This window comes from Centrocercus urophasianus, unplaced genomic scaffold, assembly GCF_019232065.1.
Source record: "Centrocercus urophasianus isolate 14NV4802_14NV808 unplaced genomic scaffold, USGS_Curo_1.0 seq_15, whole genome shotgun sequence".
NCBI classification, from domain to species: Eukaryota; Metazoa; Chordata; class Aves; order Galliformes; family Phasianidae; genus Centrocercus; species Centrocercus urophasianus.
In genome coordinates, this window is record NW_024884697.1 from 46,867,639 (window position 1) to 46,894,110 (window position 26,472).

The 26,472-nt window shown below is 37.1% G+C and overlaps 1 protein-coding gene across 1 annotated transcript in view; it reads left to right on the forward strand.

The window, feature by feature from the left end:
- Window positions 1-26,472, forward strand: part of TTC26 (tetratricopeptide repeat domain 26) — a 44,243-nt gene that overhangs the window by 12,713 nt on the left and 5,058 nt on the right. Inside the window, exons 5-16 of the mRNA XM_042816025.1 lie at window positions 2,491-2,540; window positions 3,881-4,026; window positions 5,033-5,204; window positions 5,619-5,693; window positions 6,843-6,945; window positions 8,887-8,942; window positions 10,750-10,803; window positions 11,170-11,233; window positions 16,463-16,551; window positions 21,832-21,915; window positions 23,449-23,518; window positions 25,643-25,749. Coding sequence (XP_042671959.1) covers window positions 2,491-2,540; window positions 3,881-4,026; window positions 5,033-5,204; window positions 5,619-5,693; window positions 6,843-6,945; window positions 8,887-8,942; window positions 10,750-10,803; window positions 11,170-11,233; window positions 16,463-16,551; window positions 21,832-21,915; window positions 23,449-23,518; window positions 25,643-25,749 — 1,070 coding nt within the window. The remainder of the gene's footprint in view (window positions 1-2,490; window positions 2,541-3,880; window positions 4,027-5,032; window positions 5,205-5,618; window positions 5,694-6,842; window positions 6,946-8,886; window positions 8,943-10,749; window positions 10,804-11,169; window positions 11,234-16,462; window positions 16,552-21,831; window positions 21,916-23,448; window positions 23,519-25,642; window positions 25,750-26,472) is intronic.

Here is a 26,472-nt window from a genome sequence, read left to right on the forward strand (position 1 = left end):
TGCAGCACTGTCATCCCTAGATTTCTAAATGCTGATACAAATAGACAAACAAAACAAAAAAGAAAGCGGTTTTCTTGAAAAAATAGGACAGGAAAAGAAATTTGTGCTTTCTTGTGGCATTGATAGGTCAATGACAATGACATTTGATGACAGAGAGTAGTAAAAGAGCAAGTCTAGCGTTTCTCAAAAGACGGTTCTTTGATGATGAGGCACTTTCACCCCTTCCTGCCCCAGTGATTAACAGCAGCTTTATTTAATATTTATTATTTGATTGTATCTGGAAATTAATCTGACTTTGTTCATAGGTCTCTCAAAAAACAAATTCAGCGCAGGGAAAAAGTGCTGTTATTGAATGTTTCCACAGTTCTGCTTATAATGTCAACAGGGCGACATTTTTTGTTGTTGTTTTTGACCCTCCTCTTCCTTGCCTGACATCATGTAAAAAGGTTGTATTTTAAAGAATAAAAGATGGATTCTCTCAGGTAATACTGTATCTTACGAAGCGGGAGGTTTTTTCCTATTCCATATGTCTAAGCAAACTATCAGAACTTGGGTTTTACCTTTTGCCTGGTTTTAGGCATAGAATAACGTGGACTAACCCTCCAGCTCTTGCCAGCTAGTGAATAGCAATTTCAATGTCAGATCAAATGCCAGATGTGTGAGTGCAGCACTACCGTCATTGGTTGACCAGTGAAACAATAATTCCTCAGTTTAGGTTCTCGAGGGAATACTGCTTGCAAGTCACTTACAGAGGAATTCATGCTAAAGCCTACTAAAAAAAATATAAAACCTATGCAAAAAAAGGAACGTTGGTGTCTTTGTTCGCTGGACTGTGGTTATACAATATGTTATTTTCAGTGTAAATCCCACAAATTGTCCTGCTTGTATTTCTGGAGTCTTTGATGACCGAATGTTTTGAATTGCAAAGAGTGGTTGCTGTTGGTTGAAGTTTTGCATGAAAGCACATGTGGGGTCCATGTGCAGCAGTCCATGACTGCGATGTCAATAACAACACAGTATTGATTGCAGATCAGAAAGGCTTTCCTTTGTTTTATTAGGTCAATGAGAATTCCTTAGTAGATCCTAGACTGAAGACCATGTAGCTTTCTACCTACTTGATCCTTGGATAGTAATACTTGGCGAGATATTTTGGTTTTGTGAGAACTCTTGTTCCACCTTTTCCTTTTGGTACTCTTCTATTCTAGAAAGTCTTTAGAGAGAAAATGTGCTGTCTTTTTTTTTTTCTAGACACGGCTGTTGAGAGTACACAGAGTTTTACAGTGCCCGTCTGATGACAGTGGCCTGGTTCGTTTTTGGCATTACAGTTTCCTTATTATAAGAGTAGAGAAAAAGTAAGAAGTATGGAAATCTGTCCCTAAATTGCCATTTAAAATAAATCTAATTTATTGCTAGAAATTTCCATCTTTGAGAGGGAAGAGAAAGAGGTTTTGGTGGTTTGAGCTCTCTTTCATGGTTTAGGATGTCAGAAGAATTGTAGTGTTGTGTTACAGGCCACTGCTTTGCTAACTCTGCATTTTCTTGGCCCTGTAAACACAGTAAGTAATTCTGTTCTTTGTAAAAATTCCATGTAAATCCTGGGTTGCCAACTGGTTGGTCTGAGCAAAAATGAGAGTGCTCATTAGCTGAGTAGGCTGAAGAAAACACAGGAAACAAGGAAAGGCTTTTTGGAAGATTGCTCCCAAAAGAAGTTAATAGCTTGTTGACTAAGAACCTTCCTCAATCTCAGTGAACAAGGCTCTCTGTAGTCACTTAAATCTCTGCAGTTAACAGTTTGTGCATGTGAAATGTGTTCAATGCAATTCCTAATCATGTTAGAGCCAGAAGTTTAGAGGACTTGAGTGGCTTTAGAAAGACACTCTTCTCTCTTCATGTCTTTGTTTGAATCTTATCTGCTCCCTGTACAGGAGTACATTAATGCGCATCTGAGTGCATTAATGTGCCTTTTTTTCCTCTGGACTGAAGAAATATTAGAACTATGTATGATATCATCACATAAACAAATGGTAGCAGCACTGGAATTTGCAGTATACTGAAAGTTGACAAGATTCCTAGAAATATGAATCACAATTTACTTCAAATATTGCACACTGTGAAAAGAACCTCGATTATGAGCTTGTCACTGCTTTTTTTTAATTCTGTGAGAGAGGTCCTGCATGGCATCAGAAAAAAAACCACACTTTAACAAGAAGGACCAGCAGAGAAATGGTAGTGCAGTTATTCAGTTTTAAGACTCATGGAAGGAAGAGGCCAATCAAAAAATATTTTCAGCAGGGATTTCAAAAGAAATGGACAGGGAATGAAGATGGGAAGCAGGAAGGCTTTAAAACCAATTAAAATTGCTGAAGTGAAGTACAGTGAAGAACTGTATTTGGGCTAGTTAATGAAAAATGCATGCGTATGCATGTTAAAATAAAAGCTGGATGTCCTGAATTGTTCTTTGCAGAAATACTTACTGAATTTTCCTTTCAGCACCTAAGAGTCGTCTTCAGAACCGTTTACTCTTTCACCTGGCACATAAGGTACAATGTCCTTTCTTCACTCGTGCTTTGCTTTGTTTTCTTTTCAATTTGGTAATTTGTAATGTGTTCTGGCAATCTGGGCAAATAATTAAAATGTCTGTGTTGGAAGGAGAATAAAGATTTTCTGCAACCACTCTCCTGTAATAAACTGTGGTGGAGAAAGCAAGTGTAAAAACCAGATCTTGGAATGGATGCCCTCAGCAAGTATCTACAAAAAGCCTTACCAACCAGCTTCATGCAAGTTGTACAATAAGAACCTGGTGGTATTTTTTATTATGAAGGACCTGAGACTTTGAACAGAATCAGAAATGCATACACCACTGTTTTCTTTTTCTTTGAAGTTACCAAAGTTTCCTAATTTGCAGTTGTGCTTAGCAGTTTGAGCAAGAAGGCTCATAAGGTATTTCTGATCCTCATAAGTCATTCACTGTCCAAAAAGTAATCATGTTTATGGCATCAGACTTAATTAAATTTCAACAACAGTTAAATGACTGTTTCAGTTACCACCTGTGGCTGTCTTCCCTTCCATTTGCTTTTGTACCATCCTTCCTGTATGATACCCAGCCAGTATTGTGCTACTGAGTTTTGGGCAAAATAAAATACAAGTCCTGCATGCTAGCTTTGATGCTAGATTCTCTTCCTTAAATTTCTGTTGGTTTAGAAGAGTAATCTTAAAATGTTTCTACACCGGTACTTAAAAGATGTCCTTGATAAAAAGCACTGGAATAACTGTTTTGAGTAAAATAATTGCTGGATAGCCTCAACTTTATTACTTACACAAGTACAAGCTGATTGTTGAACTCTGTTGCTTTCTTGTAGCCTAGTGCATTTGTTCTGTGCTCGACAGCAATTTTAAAAATCAGTGCTTTAACAGGAATTTTGAAAGAAGGAGAATTTGCTAGTGTTGTAAAGAAGTGTTGTGGAAGTTAGTGCTTGAGTGTTGGCAGGACTTCCATTTTTCTGCTATCCCCGAGAAATAAGATTTCTTTTGTTAATAGAAAAAAAAGTGCCAACTTGAATAGTAAACTAAATCCTGCATTGCAGAATTATATTTGTGAAATAACTTAATTGATTAATTAAGCTCTCTTATCCAGCAAGGCACATGATGTATAATTGTGTCTGAATCACAACTTAAAGGAAAACTCATGCTTAATTAATCTGTTTACAACTGGTCTTAATGTTTGGCTTTCTTCACTGTTCAAATTAACTTTGAAGTAACATCCAGATGTTAAAAATGAATCACTTGCTGCTTGCCAGCAAGGACAAAACTAATCCAGCATATTAACTTAAAATGTATTTCTCATTGAACTCTTCTGACAATGTCTCACTTTCTGTTCTAGTTCAGTGATGAGAAGAAACTGATGAGCTCTCACCAAAATCTGCAAGACATTACAGAGGATCAGCTTAGCTTGGCATCTATCCACTACATGCGGTCCCACTACCAAGAAGCTATTGATATCTACAAATGCATTCTTCTTGAAAATCGGTGGGCATTTCTACTCTAAACCTTACTTTGGTGTCTCTGATATTGTTGTAATTGAATTACAATTCTGATGATCAGTCTGGTGAGCCTTGCTTTTGATCACTGATTTCTGCTTCACCTGTTACCCTTTCTAAGAAGCGGATCAGCTCTCAGTGGTTATTTAGAAAGCTCTTTGCATTTCTTTAAGTATTATGTTTTTTCTATCATATTCTACTTCTTAGTTCATAATTTGAAAAGGAACAAAATGAATTCTTAAGCGGCTGGAAAAGCAGTTTGGTAGAATAGAAATTGCAACCCCATAATACGTAGCTGTCTTTTGGCACTGTCTCTTCTTGAGTGCATTAGAGAAAGCTGAGTGTCCTTCATAATGTCCATATGTAATTTAATGCTCAGGAAAGAGTTCTTGAAATTCTAAATCTGTAGAAGCAATCATGGAAAGCTAAGCGAGTAACCTTTGTAACAATTGTCTTTTTACTTACTGTTACCACAAATATCTGTCTTATTTCTGTGCCTCGTTCTTCTGTTTTCATAGCTTGCAGTAGCCTGTTTAGTTTTCTTTAATAAATAAATAAATAGTATTTCTAAGATAATAGAACATGTTGAATCTGTTGAAATGTTTTCAAAGTTTTAAATGCATATAAATGTTTTCACACGTATTGCACAGAAAATCCTATTCTGCCAGGACGAAAGTTCTTATTTTCTATGGATTTCCTCAGTGTGAATTACCACATTTTTAAAGACTTGCTAGCCAACCATTTTGTCAGTTATTGTGTTGGAATAGCTGCCATTGAAAAAAACTCATGCATGTCTGTTAATGGATCTGTGCAACTTATATCACGAACTAGAGGTATAAAGATACCTAACAAGTATTTAGAAATCCCAAATTTGATGTGTTTGTTGAAGATATTTGTTGAAGATATAGGGCTTCATCACTGATTTTAATATTCTGTAATATAACTATCTGTTGGATTGAAATGTTGTCTTAAATGCTCTTTTTTCCTTTCTGCAGGGAGTACTTGGCTCTGAATGTGTATGTGGCTCTATGCTATTATAAACTAGATTACTATGATGTATCACAAGAAGTGCTAGCTGTTTATCTTCAGCAAGTTCCTGACAGCACCATTGCTCTTAACCTCAAGGCTTGTAACCATTTCCGACTATACAACGGAAGGGCTGCTGAGGTATCTATTTGACAGCCCTTCAGTTTGCCTTCATTTAGTTCAAGACATCCCTCAGGCATTTCTTTTCCTTGTTATCTTTCGTAGTCAGTTAATCGTGTTGATAATGGCCTAGTACCACATCACTGTGTCCTCTTAGGAGTTTAACCTACTTCAGTTATTCTAGCGTTAAGCCATCTGTACACATGGGTGCACGCACAGTGGTTTTACTGTTTTCCTGGTCCACTTTTGACCTTATGTCTGTGGATTATTCAATTTGCAAAAATCGTCATATAAACGTGGGAAGGCACAACTTTCCATTGACCCAGCACTGGTGGAGATGTTTCTGTCAGTTTTGGGACAAATATGAACCTGCATTGATGTCTCTGTGCTTTTTTGTGTGTTATTATTAAACTTTCTGCGTATATGTAATTCCAGGCAGAACTCAAGAACTTGACGGACAGTGCCTCATCATCTTTTGAGTTTGGGAAGGAGCTCATTAAACATAATCTGGTAAGTAATGTGCTTCTTGAGTTTCATGGGGTCTGCAGTTGTTTGTAGAACTTTTTTTTGAAGACTTATGAAAGGGAATATTTTGGGATCTGCAAACATCTGAATCTCTGCTGCCCTATAAGTCCTATTCCAGAAAACTGGCCTGTATAATCAATGTGCCATCAAGTTTATTGCTGGTGCTTTTTTTTACCCTGGCATTTTCTTTGACAGTGTGAGACTGTATCACAAAAATAATAATGTTGTTGCTTTTACACAAAAGGCATATTAAAATAATTCATAGCCTGTAAGAATAACCTAGCAAGATATTTTGTAGAGACTAGTCAACTAGGGTAGTATAGAAACAAACCAGAATGCATGACCTTGAACTGTCAGCTCAGTGTTGTCTACAATTGACTACGATGTCAGTGGAATTAAGATAACTCAGGAAAATGGTCTTTATCAAAACAGTACTTGACAAGCAGTGCATGGGGAAAAAGATACCAACACAAGCCAAAATATTTATGCATTCTGCAGTAGAAGAGTCACTGAGTACCTGTTAATGCTCCTACAATGGTATTATTACTTTGCTGAACAATTGTTAATAGCCATTATTTATCAGGCAGTCGTTGATCACAAAACCTAACAGTGATTTCAGATTGGACTTTATAAGTTAAAATTCTTTATTGTGAATGTTGGTCTTTTTGCCAGAAGTCTATCGAGTCAGGATATTAGATTTGTATTTTTTTTTTCTGGAGGAACTGTCATGTAACACTGAAGTATAAAGCACTGAATCCTTTATAGATCTAATTGTATTCTAAACAATTCTATAATACTTATCCTATTTTTTTCTCAAATGCATAATCATAAGGAAACTAATTTTGTACTTGTTCTCACTTTTGTTCTGGGCCATATTCTTTAAAACATTTGGTATGTAATGTGTCACAGCTTTCAGCTGCTAAAACCTGAGATCAGTCAATCTCTGCTGATGAATTATGTACTTAAATGTTCTTTAGAACAAAGGTTGTCATACATATAATTTTATTGTTACATTAAAGCAGGAATTACACTAAAGACAGTACTGTTGACCTCTTCTTACTGTTAACATAGGAATTAAAGAATCATAACGAAGATTATAATAAACAGTTATCAATATGCTGCTTTTATTTGCAGGTGGTGTTCCGAGGGGGAGAAGGAGCTTTGCAGGTGCTGCCTCCTCTGGTTGATGTTATTCCTGAGGCAAGACTGAATCTTGTGATTTACTATCTCCGGCAAGGTAAATATGCCTTCCTCTGGCTCTCTCATTGCTTCAGGGATGATTTTTATTTATCTGCTCTCAACTGATCACTCCCAAAAATGCTTTTTATTTTGCAGCACTGTGTAATATATTTGCTTTTCAGTATCTCTGAGAAATAGTGATGTAAACAAATTCCCACAGCTTGTAGAGAAGGGCTGTAATTGTATGCCTTCAAATAAATCTATAAATCCACATAGAACTGGGGGTTCTTGGATTTGTAGAGATGGCTAAACTGGTGAGATAGAAATTGGCTGTGACAATATTATAGGGACTGTGTCAAAAGACCTTGCTGAAGTCAAGCGTGTGCTCCTATTTCCTTATCCATACAAGTTGGTATCCATTGGTTCAGTCGGTATGCTTGACATTTGTAACTCTGCATTTGCTGCTCCTGGCAAACATTGTGTCCATTATTATGGTAATCAATATGATTGAAAGCAGTACTAGTATTATTATCAATAATATTATTATTAACAACATTATTGAAGAAGTTATGCTTCAACTTGATCTCTACTTATACAGAAGCAAAGCAAATTTGTGTCAGTTAAAAAACAGTCCATTTACTCCTGTGCTGCCAAACTTGCAATAATTTCAGTCAAGTTCCGTTCTTTGTTATTCAAATAACATGCATACTGATAAAGGAATGCTATAGAGTTAGGATAAAAATGTGCTTATGCTATGTCTTCATTTAAAAATCTGCATAGTGCAGCAGGATCAGTCAAGAACACTCCCAATGATTTGAACCATCTCTCCAAAACTTACAAGGTTTCTGATAAAGGCGTGCTTTGAAGTGGAGAGACTGAAGCACAAATGTGCTTCCCATTTTCTTCTGTTTAAGGTAGTGAGTTTTAGGGTATTGGGCCAGGAATGCCAATCTGAATTTCCTATATTTGTTAGGGAACTTCTTCAGAGCCCGAAGAGCAGAATTCTGTGTTGATGGTCCACACTGATCAGAAAGCAGGGCTGCTGTAGTTCCTTTCTCCCCTCATGCCCTGCTGACAAACTCAAATGGCGATCTTGTCTCTTGCTTTGTGCCAACACTGATGAGCTACACTAGTCAAAGAAGAAAACCCAAAAACCTATTTCTAGTTTTTTTATAAAAAGTGATTGCTTTTGTATAGTATGTACGGGCTTACTATGTGGCTGCTCTAGGGAATGGGTAGAAAAGCAGAGTTGTTGGTCAGGGATGAATTGGAGCTCGAGATCTCCAATGCATATTGCCTTAAGTCACCCTGGAGTACTGTCACCGTGCTGTCTGGATGGTATGTACTGTTCAAAAGGAAGCTTTGTTTGGTAAGGTTTATTCTTATAAGCAGCTGGTATAATGCTGTATTAACAACGTTTTGTCAGTTCAAAGGGCATCTTCATAAGATTTAGGATATTTTCAGTTACTATTTCTCAGGAAGATCCAAAGTTGCCTATTGAATCCAAACTTTACATTTAAACTTCTATGCTAGTGGTGTTTTTGCTTGTTAGAAGTAGGATCAGGTAAGAGGTGCTGGACAGATTTTGAAATATTGATAAGAAAAAATGAAGTTTCTCTTCAGAAACATCTTACCTTATCCTGCATATGGAATAAATAAATATGAAAAGAGATACAACAAGAAAGTAATGGATTTATTATCTTGACCTTGTACTGTTGGAAAGTCAGCCACTAGATTATGAACAAGGAACCGAGTCATCTCTAGTAGGAAAACTGTAGTAATAAAGAAGCTATTACTCACACCATGTTTGTTATTCGAGTTCTAGGAAACCATCACCATTGTGATATAAATTCACAGTGATTTATAGGTACCTTTCTCTTCCTGTCTAAATGCTTTATTTCTTCATCTGTGACTATAGGGGAATGTTGTAGAGGATGAGTGATTTGTTCTAATACAACATGCCATGATTTGTCATGCATTCTAACATCTGGTATTTCAGATGATGTGCAGGAAGCTTATAACCTGATTAAAGACTTGGAACCTACAGCTCCACAGGTAATTGGAAAATGATGTCATGGTACATAGACAGGCTATAAATCAGTGTGAATTCTGCCACATACAAAACCGGTATCCTGCAGATATCTTGCTCCATTCCCACCCTTAAAACTCTCATGTTTTATCCTTTTATCAGTGATAGATTTAAGAGTCATCCATAGAATATTATATATACATACATGAGTACCCAGCACGTTTAGTACTATACTGCCCAGGGTCGATTGAAAATGCAACTCTTTGTGCAGATTTGATTCTAGGGAGCTGACCATTACTGTATAGATGAAAGCTCTCTTCCAACTACAGCTGTTTGTCACTTCTCCCTCGGTGGTGGTTATCACCATCCCTCAAGATCTGCTAGCTCAGACACTCATGTGGTTTGTCCTGAAGCCATTTCAATAAAAATGAGCCAGATTCGATTCAACGTTTCAATTAAATAGTAGGTCTCTTCTAATCCCATCTCACTTTGGCTGCCATGAGTGAAAACTGAAATATCCCTTGACTCCTACTGTCATTTTCTTTTGTGGCTGTTCCAGCATCTCTAGTCTCTGATTTATTCCTCTTCGCAGTTGAGTTTCCAAAGATCACATAACTGGGCATGCAAGAGACCTTTCACGAGTGTGTGTGAGGGATGGATGGAGAGAGGAAGGGGGGGAAACATTAAAAACAGATCTGGTAATTCTGTGCTGAGGTGTGCCTTCTGCTGTTTCTTTTTGCTTTCTAGTTCTTGCATTTTTCAGTATACTTAATACTTAAGCAGCTATATATGCCCTCCTTAAACAGTTTTATACCAATATTGCTTCTCTGGCCCCTATTTTCTCCCTGCATTTTCCCCATATACAAGCTTATATGTATACCACGATATCACCCACTTGATACATTTTAAATTGAGAATCTTTGTGGATTTTTTTCTCCATTTTCTTATCCACACTCGGAAGGAACTCCCCATTAAGACTGCAAAACTACACATATAGTTCTATAGTTCACCTATAGTTCTTATCAAATTTCTTCTTTGTCATGGAGTCTATAGGATTTAATTTTGCATCTGTAGGAGTTGATATACTGAAATGATTACTTAGCCGTCAGATTGTTTCCTTACATTTTGTTCATCTTTACAGTCCTTTTTTTTTCCTCCTTTCCTGTGTTTATATCTGAAGGATCTATCCAAGTTTATCAGGAGAACCTACTACAACACATTTATAGCTAGAACGCTGGATTATAAGATTTAAACAAGACAAATGAATCTGTTACATGCTAAGAAAATCTTGCTCAGTGAGAATAGAACTGCCTGTGTAGCTCAGAGTAGAGATTACTCTGTTCTGGTTCCTAATTTCAGTAGAACAGTATGAGCACAAATCTCTTGACATTTTTACCCTGATGAGAAACACTGCCTTTTGGAGCATGGGTGCTGGTTAACCTGTGTGTGTGTACTAGGCATTGGATCCTTGCATTAGTGGAACAATTGCACTTGATTATTAGCCAAATGGTGGTGAAGAGGGCATAATACTATGTTATGTTATGGTGTAACTTCTGGTACATAATCTTTGAATATTAAGTCTTATCAGGAAACACTCTACTTCTTTGCAGCCCGAATATTTAGCAGAAGTGACTAGCTAACAAGTAGTATAGATTTTTGGGAGGTGACTGTGATGCTGTACCGAAACACTTGCTCTGGTAATAACCAGCTATCAGTTAAACTGGTTTGGGATAGAGTTAACTTTAGAAAGAAAAATATGTGCGAGAACACTGCTCTAGGTCTCCTGAAATCTTCACATTGCCTTTTTTGATCCTCTTTACTCTTCTTTTCCAGGAGTATATCCTCAAAGGAGTGGTAAATGCAGCTCTTGGACAAGAAATGGATTCGGTGAGTTAAATCCACAAGGTTCTCCAGCATCTTCAACAGTAGGATATGAACAGATCTGTAGGGACTGGAACGGAGTGAAAGTCATCTCACATTTACATTGCAGGATCTCTGAGTCTCTTCATATTACTCCATACAGTTCTTAAGCCATAATGAATAAACTGCAAGTTTCTGTTACTAGTCCTGAAAGTAAATCAAGCTAAAGCTGACTTCCCTGTCGTGCTTCCAAATTCTGTTTGCTTTTACAGTATTCCAGTGTATCTAGACCTATACAGTGGCATAATTTACCTTTTCTGGTTTTACTTCAACCCCAGTTTGCCTGCATGTTGTTCTTCATTTCACCTAGTTGAATTTTTTTTCCTCTCCTAGAGAGATCATCTGAAAATTGCTCAGCAGTTCTTCCAGTTGGTGGGTGAATCAGCCAGTGAATGTGGTACGTTTGAAATGCCCTTTCTCTATTATGTAATCCCTCTTATGGTATATGTTTGTATTTCATATCCTCATCTAAATGCTGACCATTAGCTTGACTAGTGGTAGGCATTTTGTTGCTATAATGTGGAAGTTTAATTTATGGTTTAAAATAAAAATTACAAGTTTAAATTAGAAGGCTCCATTTATTCCAAAACTTTGGCCAGAATTCAACTGGAAAAGAGGCTATACTTCAAACTGCCAGTCTTCACTTAGAGATTCCTTAGCACCTTGTCTTATATTCGTAGTCTTCTTTGTAGAAACAGGACAGCAACACAACTAAATGTGTCTCATGGAAAAAAAAGCTGGCAGAAAAGAGCACATAGTTCAAATAATTCCTCCTTTAAACACAAAATAGTGTGGGTTTTGTATCCTCAAATGAATGCTGCACAGAGGACAACAAACTGTAAGAGTTCAACTGAGATAGCAGAAAGCATACACATGAAAATCAAATATGTGGGTTTTTTTACAAATATTAAATGTTTTTAAAATAGATGAGTAAAGTGGAATGCCTGTTTTTAGAAGAGCTTGTAAACCTAAAATAATTTTTTAAACACGATAGGAAGGAGGTAACATATAGCATATTGTTCACATTTAATTTGCAGTAGGGCATTACAAAATAGATGATGCCAGTGAAGAAATGTTTCTAAGCAATAAAGAAACCTTGTCTGAAATAAAGTAAACGTGTTTTCTTTATCGGTGAGTAGTATAAACCTGTTTATGCTCAGATAATATGAGATGCATAGTGCTGACCAGAGTAGATGGCAGCAGTGGCTGGCATGTTAAAGAAGTTAGAGATTTTATTTAGCTAGATAATTAAATAATAGTTCAAATTCTATTCTGCCTGTGCTAGCCTGGTAAATGACATAGCATGAAACAGAAGAAAAATTTGGAATGACAACTTTTCTTCTTTCTTAGAGAGAGAGCACACAAATGAACAGGTGATTCCTGAGCAATGCAGAGATTATTGCATAGAACTTGATTTGAAATATTATGATCAAAATTCAATTCTGTTATAGTAATCTGAGTATAATCAAATTCAAAATCCATTTGCTAACAAAAACCTCAAGTATTTCTCCAGTACTAAATTTCAAGCAGGGAAGCTACATAACATTTCACTGCAAGTTTTCTGTTTCAAATGAGAAGCAGTAGTGAAAAGGATAAAACAAAGCTGGTAAGAACACTTGAAAGAACCTTTTTTCTTCCTAAATAAAGAGTTCATATTCATAATTAATTAGCTGTAGGAGACAAAGACATGTCTAGGTTTGCCAGTGGTACAAAATTACTCATAGCAGGAGCTTCCACAATGATGAAAGCTGTGGAAGAATATATGAAGCTGGGTAGTAATATGCAAATTAAATTTAGCTTTGATAAATGCTAAGTATTACTTATTGGGGATAAGAGCTTTAACTATGTTTTCAAAATTGTAAGAAGCACTAGAAAAAACTGAAGAGTTCTTAGGAACTGATGAGGAAAGAGAGAACAAAATAGAAGTAATTACTGTGTAATTGTACACAGTTGTAGTTCCATTTCTTGAATATTGTCTGCAATTCTGATTCTTACATTTCCAATCAGTATGGTAGAACAAGAAAGTATACATAAGCCCAACAAGGATAAAAGAAAGGGGACAGATTGTTGAACAAGAGGAGATAAACTGAGAGGATACAGAGCCTGCAGAAGTGATGACTGAGTTTATTACACTCGTGATACAGAACATTGTAAATCCATAGCGAAGGTGTATGGAGAAGAATTAGTTACTCTGCCATCCAAAGCTTGAAGAGCAGTGAAATAAATCATCAGCAAGATAGTTAAAAACAAGCAGCACAAATTGCTTTTTCACGTAAGGCAACTTCTTAGGTATCGAATCGTGCAAGAACTAAAAGGTATGAGGAACATCATAAAGGAAAAGTACATCGGCTGTTGCAAAATTTTCGGTTGCAGTTAAGAAGTCTGTCAGAGCAGATTGTTGGAAGTTGGGAAAAGCTTCAAAGGAAGTAGCACTGTTTACCAAATCATATCTTGTATGTGAAATCAGAACATATTCTTTCTATAGCCATGTATTCCTACTACACAAGCTTCCGAACGAGACAGACTTTGGAATCCATCCAATATGATCATTTTTATGATCTTATGTTGCTTAGCATATTAACCATTACGTTGTATATTTTGGTCATTCTTAATATGCTGCCTTTGTCTAGCAGCATTTTGAAATGGAGAACAGAATTCTCACCTGTTTGTACACTTGGGCTTCTAGCCAGCCAGGCTATTCAAGCATGTAAGTCACGCTTCAGCGCTTCCCACTGCCGATCTAGCAAAGAGTTAGAACCACCAGATAGTCTGTTTGAGATCTTCATCAAGTTACTTAGTTGCTTTGCAGACTACAGAGGAAAAGAAGGTTGTGCTGATTACAGTGAGGAAATCCTGTGCTTTTTCTTTCCTTGGAAGTGGACCTGCAAGGCTCTCGACTTTTTGCTTGGGTTATCAAACAGTGCATGTACTGAAGCAAAGGTTTGTGGTGAGGCAGGGGTTGGCCTTTTCTCCCATGTAGCTAGCAGTAGGACTAGAGGGAATGGCCTGGACATTTGTGCCAGGGGAGATTCAAGTCAGGAAACACTAATTCTCCAAAGGAGTGGTCATGCACTGGAATGGGCTGCCCAGAGAGGTAGTGGAGTCAACAATCCTGGAGATGTTCAAGGAACATTTGGATGTTGTACTGAGGAACATGGTTTAGTGGAAAATATTTGTGATAGGTGGGCAGTTGGGCTGGGCTGGATGATCTTAGAGGTCTTTTCCAACCTTGGCAATTTTATGATTCTTTGTGGAATATTTTCTCAAAACAACTTCCTGTGTTTCTGACTTGCTCTTGTTAACTGTAGAAATTCTATGACTAGATGAAGAGAAAAGCAGTAAAAAGTTAGTTTATGAAGAATACAGTGTTATGTGTTTGCAAGGTCATTTGAAGTCAGCAATTGAATCTGTTATTTTTAATTACATTTGTGACACAGAAATTTGACAAACAGAGCAAGCAGAGTCCTTTCCAGTGTGAGATAAAATTCTTAGATTTATGAGAAGTTATGTAATAGAAGAGGAGTGGGGACATCCAAAAGCAAAAAATCAGGAAGCACTTAAAGCATAGCAGTCAGTACTTGACTGTTAGATACAATAAATAACACCCAGAACAGCAGCTCTGTTTTACTATTTAATAAAGAATTTGTAATCCTGAGTGACTCCTGAAATAGAATTGCCATAATGGAAGGGGATGTAACTAGATTTTTGCAGGTAATTCCCATGCTCTAAGTGATCTAATTGTAGTGTCTCAACTTGATAGAAAACAGAACCAGGATCGTATTTCTGAAATAATTTAAGGAGAAAAATGTGAGAGAGGGATATCAGTGAAAGTAAATGAGCATTAAAATTGTCATTAAATACAGTGTTTGTGGTGCTGAACATAAGTCTTACCAACTACCATATTTACACTGCCGACACAATGGAGAATAGCACCCCATTTGTTTTCTGTGGTCCTCTTATGACCAAGGCAGGCACCTCTGCTGTTAAGTGGAAAGAAGGAAGTGTTTCGTCTGGGCTTGGTGTAGTCTTTTACTTGTTTGGGTTTTGTTTGTTTTTTTTTCATTACAAGTATATGGGGGATAGTGTGCTGAGAAAATAGAATTTCTTGCCACAGTGTGGATATGAGACTAGATACTAAAACTTAGACATCTCCCATACATGGGGAAAAAAATGCATGGTTCTATTAACTCCTTATTAGTGGAAAATATATTTGCAGTTCTAAGTCTTTCAATGTTCATTTGCATTTTCTTGGATTTTATTTAAATTACTGAGATTTTGAGCCTCAAAAATTGAGTGTGACAGGAAAAAGTGGATTCTTGAGTTACTTTCATTCTCATTACAAAGAGAAAAAAATTAGAGAGGCACTGAGAAAAAAGTGTTTATCTTAATGTTCTGTCCAGGCATATATTTATCACAGTGTTTATGCCTGCACGTGAAAAAGGGCTGATAAGTTTATGGGCCAATTTCTGCTGCCAAATGAACACTGTTTAAATAACTGAATGATTTCCTTAAATTGGAGAACTGAAGGATGTCGTTCAGCCATCACTGATAGGGATTACCATCTCTTCATGGAAATGACAAGACATGCAAGCCCAGTATCTCCTCGTGCAACAAGATAAAAAATAAGAATATTTTGTTTTCCTTTGCAATACATTTTGAGATCTTCTATAATGCTTTCTAGCAATAATTAGTACCTTACCTCAGAAAGCAAAATTTACAGTGGAATTCTAGTGGAATGCTATGTGTAGTGCTGTCTTGCAGTCAAAGTATTGTTCTTCAGGTAGAATTTTCTAGTGTGGATGGATTGATGATAACTTACCTAAAAGAGCAATGACTTCAGGGCTGTTGGTAATCTTAGGATTTTAGTTTCTGTCACTTCACCAACCACTACAGAACAGCACGCTCTCTAACAACCTTGGAATATTCCCTTCGTGGCTGCTACTTGGATCCATCCATCTCTGACCACTTGCTACTGGCTGAGTCTAAGGAAAAAAAAATTGTTCTAGTAAACTCTTAAAAAAAGATCCTACTGGCACTCATTTGCGCTTATCTGCCCAGCTTATTTATGACATTATCACTTGTGAGCAATGTAGTAACCCAACTGTGTGAAAAATAACATTCTTGCTGTATTTTAACTTGTGCATGTATTGAAACTTTTTTGGTAATGTTCTTGGTGTCTGAAGTTTGCTCTCTTACTGGAACTAAAATCAGAATATATAGAGCTGCTTTGTCTGAGATAACTGAAGAGTGTAATTCTAAAGCAAAAGAGTATGAGGTCAGAATAACAAACTCAGATCAAATGTTGTTTCCTAAAAGTAAGAATAATTCGTAGTAAAACAATGCTGCGTGGATTTTGTCATGGAAAAAGTCCTATTGCTTAAGCAATTTATTTCTGTAGAATGTGCTTTTGAATACAATCTGTGATAGTTATTGTATGCTGTAGAGAAAGTTGACAAGATGATCTAATAGCTTTTCTAACCTCCAGTGTACTGCTTTGCCTGAAAAGGCAAGTTACATTATTTTTAGAAGTTAGTTGCTTTCATAGCTGCCAGCAATCTTGGCAGCGACCTCCATTACCACGTAATTTTTAAATTCTACTAATCTGTGTTTCTCTTTTGAATTTCAGATACCATTCCAGGGAGACAGTGCATGGCCTCCTGCTTCTTTCTTCTTAGACAGTTTGCTAATGTCCTGATTTACCTCAACTCAGTCAAGGTTAGTATTATTATGTAGCACTGGTAGTAATATAATACATAGAATCACTACCTGTGGAATTATGCTATACTGCATAAGACAGAAGAAGATGCAGAACAGTGCTACATAGTTGGTCAATACAGGAAATGGATCCAAATGTATGGGAGCAGTTCATAAGGTAGCATTGTGCAGCATGGTGGACAAGATGGTTTCAACCTACAATTTAACCAGTATCAGACTTCCTGGTGGCATCACAAGAGAAGAGAAAGTTAGCTATTAACTATCTAACTAAGAATTAAACAAAATATTAACAAATAGCAATTAACTAATTTGTATCAGTGTGGAACTAAAAAACAAATGTTTGTTTAAATATTTATCAAATGAGTGATGGAGATTTTTGTCACTAGTTAACTTGGAACGCAAGTATGATGAGCATGAGTGTGTAAGGAAGATAAGACAAGAAGGATCGTGGAAGTAATAAAGCTTGAATTTTAAAGAGAAAGCAGTCACTGATGGGTTAAGATAGGGCAGTATTACCAAAGCAGAAAGCTAAGAGTGCTATTTTTACAGAAACAATTTGAGCGGCATCCTGTAAGTAGCATTGCATTTTTCAAAGTGAGAGGAATTTACAGTTACGAAAATGCAATGCTGTCACATCTCTTGCATTCAATGGATTGAAATGACTGTAACTTACAGTTATTTACTTATAAATCAGATGTGAGGGTCCAGAGATAGGTTGTAGTCTGATCATAGAATGACAGAATGGCCTGGGTTGAAAAGGACCACAGTGATCATCTAGTTTCAACCCCCTGCTATGTGCAGGGTCGCCAACCAGCAGACCAGGCTGCCCAGAGCCACATCCAGCCTGGCCTTGAATGCCTCCAGGTATGGGGCATCCACAGCCTCCTTGGGCAACCTGTTCCAGTGCATCACCACCCTCTGAGTTAAAAACTTCCTCCTCATATCTAACCTAAACCTTCCCTGTCTCAATTTAAAAGCATTCCCCCTTGGCCTATCACAATTCATTCTTGTAAACGGCCATTCTCGCTCCTGTTTATATGTTCCCTTCAAGTACTGGAAGGCCACAATGAGATGTCCCCAAATTGCAGTCTTGTTCCAGTGATTGTATACAAGAGTAGTAAGAAATCTGTATTTGATAAGAAGAGGAATGAGAATCTGAAAAGAAGCAATGTGGGAAATGCACTAGATGGGAAGAGAGCTATGATGTTCTAAGGGAGGGGAGACCTAAGGATTACGTGTGTGGTTGTAATCATGCCAAAGCATGGGTGAAGTATGACAGAAGTGTGATGTTTTTAAACTATATCAGGGGCGAGGTCAATGAGGAAATCCCAAGTGGCTGTAGCAAGTGGAATGGCTCCACTATAGTGGGATGAAAAGATACCTATTACCCTAAATTGAAGTGTGTATTTAATTGAAGAAAAGGAGCAGTAGAAACTATCAGTGAGATTTGCTTAACTTAGGCCATCTAAGAGTTAGATTTCTAGTTGAAACTGATCATCTTGTGTCAGCATATAGCCAATATGGACATATGACAACTTTAAGAGGAGAATTCATCTCGTGTATTTCTTATAGTTATCTTAAACGGAATGAGTCACCACAAAGATATGCACAGCTCTTTAACAACTAGTTCTAACCTGGAAAGGCCAAAGTTAAATGAGATTAATCATCACTGTCAGTGTATACGGGAAAGCTTAGAAAAGAGAGTATACTAGCATCTGGGGAGGCAAAAGGAGTAATCATTAATATTGGAAAGTAAAGCGTGGTTAGCATTTGTAAAGGAAAGTGTCAGAAGTGAGCAAGACGCTAAACAGAAATTAAGAGGGTGAAAGTGGGCAATAGGGCAATGAATGGATAGGACAAAGTCATGAGATAAGAGAAGTACTAAACTGAGGGCATTTGGTGAGGCAGTTCTGTTTGTGAGGGTATAAAGGAAAATGGTATAGAAAAGGTTGGAAAGAAAGTCTGAACGGGAAAAAAAGGAAGAACAAAATATTCAGTGTTTTTGGTGTTTTTTTTTTGTTTTAAATTAGCTGTTCTACTGAAAGTATGAAAACTACTGTTACATGTTATATGTAAGTGGATCTTTGTTTGCAACTGAACTTTTCCATTCATAATAGTAGTTTGCCAGAATCAATCATCAGAGAAGAAGAGTGTACAGCAGTATATTCTACATACAGGAACAGTGTTGTCCATGCCTATTTTTAACCACATCCCTGTTTTGAAACATTTTTAGGCAAAGATAACCTTTCTTAGCATTCCTTCAGTTTTCACGATTGTAAAGTGAATGTGTTATAAGAATTAAACAAAATATTAAGCTAGAAAAGAAAGGTCAATAGCAAAACAATTGATGCATTTAGTTGCATGGTGGTATACAATTTACTCTTATTTGAAATATTTGGGACCCTCCCTTCTGCAATACAGAAAGAAAAGGAATTCAGGGAATTCTTAGAAATTGAAATACTGTCTTAAGAGATTTAGAAGATAGGTATTATTTGCTATAGAAATGTAAGAAACTGAAATTAGTCATAATGAAGATTGGTAAGAAACCAAAGTGATACAAAATGAAGATTAGAATAAACCAGGTAGATTTGAAACCTGTATTTGATCTGTATTGAAAACAATATATGGCTTGCTGGAATTACAGTAAACTCACAACATCTTTTCTAAGCAAATTAATTTTGTCCCTTAAAGCATATGGTTTATCAAACTTATTGTCATGGCTCATCCTTGAGTTGCAAGGTTTTGGAAGGGTTTATAGATTGTATCAAAATGATCAAGCCTAGTAAAAAATGTATCTGTTAAGTTCTTGGAAGGGTTTATAGATACTGGCACTCAGGCATAATGGTGCTGATAAAAAGCAAGGACTAAGGACAGATGCCTTCTGCCTACTACTGCTTTCCTTGCACGGTCCATTTGAGGGTAGATGATACTCATCAGTTCTAGCAGAATCTAGCCACTGGTCAGATTTAGTTAGGCCATGGGAATGCAAGTAGTTCTTGTACCATTTTACAGAGCAGGATTAGGTGGCTTTTCAGTCACCTTTTTGTTTTCTGATTGACAGAAATAAACTTCAGTAAAATCTCTGCTACTCTTTATGTAGAGCTGTGCACTCTCTGAAGACATGTTTGCATCACAGTTATGGGAAATACCACCTTCATCTATGATTGATTAAAAAACCTTAAGGCATGAGAGTGTCTCAAAGGACACTTATTATAAATGTATGACCAGCTGCTCTGGGAATGACGTAGCACTGAAGATCATCTGAGAAGACAAGATAATTCAAGCTCAGCTGAGTTCTGGCCACAACGAATGCTTCGTTGTTCAGCTGAGTATCTGAGCGCCTCACTGGAATAAATGTCACTCAGAGCACAGTTTAATACAAAGAGTGAAGGCCAGTAAAAAGACCACAAAAGAGTGAAGTCCAATGACTGAAAAAAAACCAAAACCGTGTAGCTGCCCTGAATATCTTGCAAAACGGGTCCATTTCTACTAGTCTTGTTTTTGCAGCAGTTCTGGTCTCTGGCATTAATACAGCCAAGATAGAATGACAGTTTTTGAGTTTGGTTGCTGACAGAGCTTCTTTTCAGTTTTAATTCAAAAATACAATGGAGGGTATTTGAACAGAAGGAGCTATTCATGCAGTAAAACCAGCATCTTGCTTACCAGCTTTGCTTAACCTGAGACTTGTGCTGATTCACACAAAACTATCATTGAGGAAAAATACAGTGAAGTGTTGTAATTCTCATTTGGTGAAACCAGTTAATTCATCCTAAGGGTACTGAAATGTTTGCACAGACTTAGTTTGAGATTCCCCCAATTGGTTCATCCTCGTGCATTCACATAGCTTGCTGTATTTGCCAGCTCCTTTGGACCTTAGCATAGATTATTTAGGTGAAAGCTAGACATCTGGCAACTGCTGACAACTTCTCACCTCTTCTCTCAAGGTGGTGGCTAGATCTATGTGGGTGGGCTGGGTCTTTGTGACTGCCTGTGACAGGGAAGGGATGAGGCTCCTCAAGCGTCTCTGCATAAAGACAGAAGACAGAGAGCCCTGGCAAAGGGTCTTGTCCCTTGCTTTACATATCTTTATACAGTCCTAGCTATGCTTTTCACTTCCTCCTCACTCTTAATGAGGGAGCAAACCAAAGTTAGCTAATCTTCCTAATATACTGTTTCTCTTATAGATGCTATATAAGGAAAAACATTATTTTTCCAGCAATTTGCTTTTGTGTACCCAGAAAGCTTTCCTTGTGATAACCATGGACACCGGATAAACCATCCTCATTTTTTCCTAGGTTCTTTCACAAGCACTGTACCTCTGCTTGGCAGAGATCCTCAGTCTCATTCCTGCTTGTTGCTATGGTATTGTGATCCAGTTTACCTGTATCAGATCTGCCTGTGAGGCAGTGTGGTGACAGTACCGAATGCAGAATATCCTCAGCTAACTTTGGTCATTTTAATTATACTTTAATCTGGACATCTGACTATGATCAAATCTAAGCTCTTTGGGTCAAATCCAAACATCAGGCTAATCTGTATCTAGAAATTTATTTCCTGCTTTGGCCTATGCAGTGTTTCAGAAGAGATGCAGCCAGATGAACCTGATTTCTCATTAACCAAGTGTGTCCTGTCTGATATCACAGGAGAGAACAGCTTAGTACTGCATTAAGAGAAGGGTTCCCTGTAAGCAAGTCTTGAGCTTAGGAAAGCCCTATTACAACGTATGCTCTCTGGCTACAGCCTGGCACGGCATCTCCACCTCTTTCATGTGATCCAGTGTTTCAGATTAGCATCTGTCACATAACCAGATCCACAGGATGTCTTGTTGAACTTCTTGAGTAGTCTTGGAAAAACAAACTGTTCATCTCCTTAAGCCTTTAGGGAGTCAGCTACTTATTTAGTGCTCTCGTGGTGAAGTAAGTGTTTGGGAGGTGAAAGAGACCATGGCAGCACAGCATGTCTTCACATGACCGAAGTGAAAATTACGCCCATAAAAGCTGCCACTGCAATTTAGAGCATGGAGTATTTTCCAGATATCTCATGGTTAATACTGTGGAATGTTCCAGCTGTGTTTGTAGTCACAAATATAGGATGGAAATCCAGTCCATAATTTTCTACCCACTGCTTATAAATGTCGTATGTTCATAATGTGGGTTTTTCTTTTATCCTTCCTGTTGTTCTTGATTGTTGTTGACTCAGAGTTGGGGTGGGATGTTATTTTTAATCTTATTACGCCATTTGAGTTTTTTTCTTTCTTTTTGTGTGGCTTTTTTTTACCAGAGTTACTTTTACAATGATGACACTTTTAACTTCAACTACGCCCAAGCCAAAGCTTCCATGGGCCTTTTTAGTGAAGCTGAAGAGGTATGTTTTTACTTTCTTTAAAAAATGACAATAGCAATGTTTCCCTCGTACTCCTGTTTTCTTCCTTTTTTTCTTCTTTTTTTTTTCCATCTACACCTTAATTTTGGTTGCCAGTAATTAGACTGTGTGGAACATTCGTAAAGGAACTGAAACTCACAGTGAACACTGTTCAAAAAAGATTATCTTGCTAATCTTGTAATACGAGGTGTATGGAGAGTCATGCAGCTTGCGGTGCGTCACAAGAGTGCTTGCAGCTCTCTCTAATTGATCAAAGAATGCCTTCTTAATTAGATTTCCTACACTTTGTCTGGGATCTCAGGCAGTTCTATTGTTCCCGACAAGAGCATTCTGAGTAAAAGACACTGTATAGTTAAGAGCTGCTAGGTGTCCCTAGAAATTTGTGTTTAAAAAAAAAAAGCATGCAACAACAAAAAACACATTTTCTTCCTTGGGGAGATGTGGGAGGAGAAGAGGAAGTGCTCACTATCTTATTCAGCAGCATCCAGATACAGCTGGAAGAGATTAACTTCTACACAGAGCATTTTTTTTTTGTCTATGTGCAGTAGAAACTTAATTACAGCAAAAATATGCAGAAGCAAATAGCTATTATGAAAATGGAAGCTATGTTTTCCCCAAGGCTATCAGAATACAAACCAGAAAAAAATAGAACAGATAGTCTGGAGTGGATCATACAGGTTTAGTTTTGTTTTGTTTTTTGGTTTTCTCCTTTCTAATTTTTTCTAACTCTTTGAGTCTCTTCGCAACAGAGCTCTTTATTTCTGTGGAACTCACAATTTCAGTACATATTACATCTGTTCCTTTAAAGATTTTTATTTTTTTTTTGCCAGAAGCATCCCAAGTATCGTCCCAGATACACCTGCAAAAAGGCATACATAGTTGTCGGGTTTTTTTTTTCTGTGCATAAAGCCAGAGTACATTTCAAAATGCATCACTTCTGCCACACATACCCCTTTAGATGCAGAATGTAATAAGCCTGTGTTTGCATGTAAGTAAGTTACAAAAGACTAATGTTTTGCCTCAGAACCTTACTGAAAGCAAAAGGGTAAGAAAAGGCTTCTTGCTCACCTAAAATGAACTCTGACACATATGGGGAAGAAAGACTCGTATATACAGTGAAACTTCTGGTATTTCAGGATGATGCTAATTAAATTGCATGCATTGCTTTCTAAACAAACAAGTTCCAAATACTTTTTCCCACAGGCCCAGTGTTCCTTTGTGCTCTCTGAGTTTCATGGCCACTTATTGGCACTTGTTCAGAGTAGTCCACACCCTCTGCACAGCTTGGCATTTCGAAGCTGCAGCAGTCCCTTGATAAGCACTGCACTATTTCAGTCCTCCACCTACCCAACATAGCAATATGCCGCTGTACTACAGTTGCAAACTCAGTCTTCTCATGAAGCCATTGTTGCATGGCTTAAGCCTTACCTGCATGTTGAAACTAGGCAGGTCTGCTTTGTGTTTGTTTAAAAGTACGTGCATATATATAATCTTTTATTTTCCTTCTTCCTGCAGGTGTTCCTTTTGATCCAGAGTGAGAAGATAAAGAATGATTTTGTTTACCTTAGCTGGCTGGCTCGCTGCTGTGAGTCACTTTACTCTCAACAGAATACAGATCCTCCTCTATTGCATCAGTCTTGGCAATCCGCTTTCCTAATTGAATGTAATGTTGTAGGTGGATTCAGGACTTTAAAAGTGAAAAGCTGTGCACTCATTATAGTGTAGGTGGTTGTTGCACCTTTCATATGTCTGGCTTCACTAAGCAGTTACAGCTTCAATGCTGTTATGGTTCCGTCCATGCAGTTTTGTCCTAACCAGCAAACATTTTTCTTCTCAATTGTCTACTCAGTTGCTTGAGTGAGGATTTCCTGTCTTGAAAGACTGCATTAAAACTTTAAAATGTTCAGAGTAAAACATAAAATAGGAGCAGCAATACTGGGTCAGACACAAGGGTCTGTACAATTCCATGTACTCCCATGGCTAAGGGAATTCATGCTTGTTCAGTAGACTGTTCATCCTTTTGATTTTGTGCTACAGTAGTTCTTTGACATTCCTCTGGAAGTGCAGTACTCTGAATACACAAACTTTTCTACAAGAGGTAGAATTAACACTATAATATCAATTATAAATTTTGTGGCAATTTCATAAAAGTTGCTGTTTATTCTCAGGTGTGCCTCAGCGTTCTGAACTCCTCCTGAAGTTTCAGTAGAGGTGCTATATTCTTCATAACTATGTTAAATTTTTCATTTTTCATTCCAAACAGCTTCTAGAATTTTTTGCATAAGGAACTGTTCATTGATTCATTGATTCAGAGTATACTGATCTTTTTGTGTCGAGTTTATAAATTACTATTATATCCTTCTGGATAAAAGCTGAAAGGAGATTACAGGGCATTCTAATTCATTTATGTCAGAGCATGATTAGGTCTTGAGTCATACACAGTTCAATCCTGAAATATCTCCAAAGGAAAGAAAGCACTGAAGATGCATCTTTTTTTGGAAGCTAGACAATAAGGTTTTTTGTTTGAGGTTGTTGCTCCATTTACATCAAATTCTTCCTGAAGAGGAGGTAAAAAGCCATTGAATGAGCACAGTAGTCCATTTCTCCAGGTAGATGGGTTTGTATGTGGAAATTAGGTCCTGGCTGTTTGCTGTTGCCTATGTTATCCAGAGCTGATGAAACTTTATACTGCTTCCTAAATAAGAACATCCTGTGTTTTTATATTGGCTGCTTATTGTTGATGATTCCTGCTCATTCTACTGCAACATATGTATTGGCACAGTGGGAACAAATATGAAAAGCTGAACAATCCCTCTTTTGAAAAAGCAAGAGAGTTCTCCATGTACAAGCAACCATCTACTCTGTGAGTAGCTGATGGGACACAAAAAAGAAAGAAATACTTCCTTTTCTTTTCTCCTAGTACTCGATGTGTCCAGAAGTAACAATGTAAGCCTCACATTAACAGCGTGGTCCTTATCTTCATAAAATCAATTTTTAGAATTCTTTATATTCAAATGTGCTAATAGACATTTTCACTGGCTGAGATGGAAGATTTGGTTTCTTTTGTTTCAAATTGTGTATGAACAGCTTGAAAGCCAATGAAAATTCCCAGTCATAAATTAAGATTTAAAACTAGGATGAAATCTCAGGAATTTGGACTCTTTTTTTTTCTAGTAGATCATAATGACACATTTTATTATGCCTGTAGGATATAGGAGCTTTTGTTTTATTCTATCAGTCCTTTGGTTTTCCGTGAACCATGGGAATTCATTGTTTAGATTGAGGTGGGCACCAATTATCAAAGACCTTATTTCAGCACGTTAAAATCTTTAAGTGCATAAGAACACAAAATACTAAATTTCAACATCTAAATTGATTGCCCAGTTAATTGTCCTGCATAAAAACCTTCTATAATACTTTGTTTTATTGCTTATTCACTTCTGAAATCATATGAGCTGTGCTTGTTGCCATACCTGTGAAATACAAAGTGAGATGTATACTCCATAATTATTAATGTTCTCTGATGAATTGCTGTTATCACTAGGAAGGGAAAGGATAAGGATGCATTTCTCTTCCCAACTTCATGCTTACAGGGCAAGGAATGCATTTACATTGACAATGAAATTCAGAAACATTTATTCCACCTTTGCACTGAGTATTGTGCATGGCAGGTTCTTTTAATGATCCCAAGTTTTTGTCATTATTACAGATATTATGAATAAGAAACCACAGTTGGCCTGGAAGCTCTATCTGAAGATGGAGACCTCAGCAGAATCCTTTAACCTATTGCAGCTCATTGCAAATGATTGCTACAAAGTGAGTCTTCTTTTAAAAAAAAAAAAAAAAGCTGGATCAGAGCTTTTCCATGATTCTGCATCTGGATGCTTTGGAATTTAGTGTACAGCATGTTAATTAGGCAATTGCATTAACAACCTTTTTTTTTTTTTTTTTTAATTAATTCTTCTCATCTTTGTCATTAGTATTGAACTTCCACTTATAACAGGGGTATGGTTATTAATGTAGATAAATTGGCAAGGCTTAGTCAGCATTTTAACCTATGGGTCTTCTTGGTAGATAATCCAGTAACTAAAATACCAGCAAACTACTGCATGATCTCTTGATAACAATAGTTTATTCCACACTTTATAGTTCATAAAATGCTGTGTTAGTAGTGAAGAGAACATGGGAAGCTGATTACAGTTCTGTCTCAATTCCTAATATCTAATTCTTCAGATGGTGTTTCTACACAAGGAGACTTAGCTCGGATTCAAGTTTGATCCTGTTCTGCAAAATGCGTAATAGAAAATGTGAGCTTTGTCTGCAGGATGAATGTAGGGACCTGCTGGTTTGAGAGGGTTGTAAATGATGCCATAGAAGAAAGAAAAAATGATCTATGATTGGAAAACAGAATAGTTCACTGCTTTAAGGCAGATGTGAGAAAAGCAGAATGGGTGCAATTCTTGAGGAATTTGTTCAGTGAAGACTCCTAATTTAAGTGAGCGAATAAGAGTTAGTTGCTGTTAGTGTAGGCTTATTAGA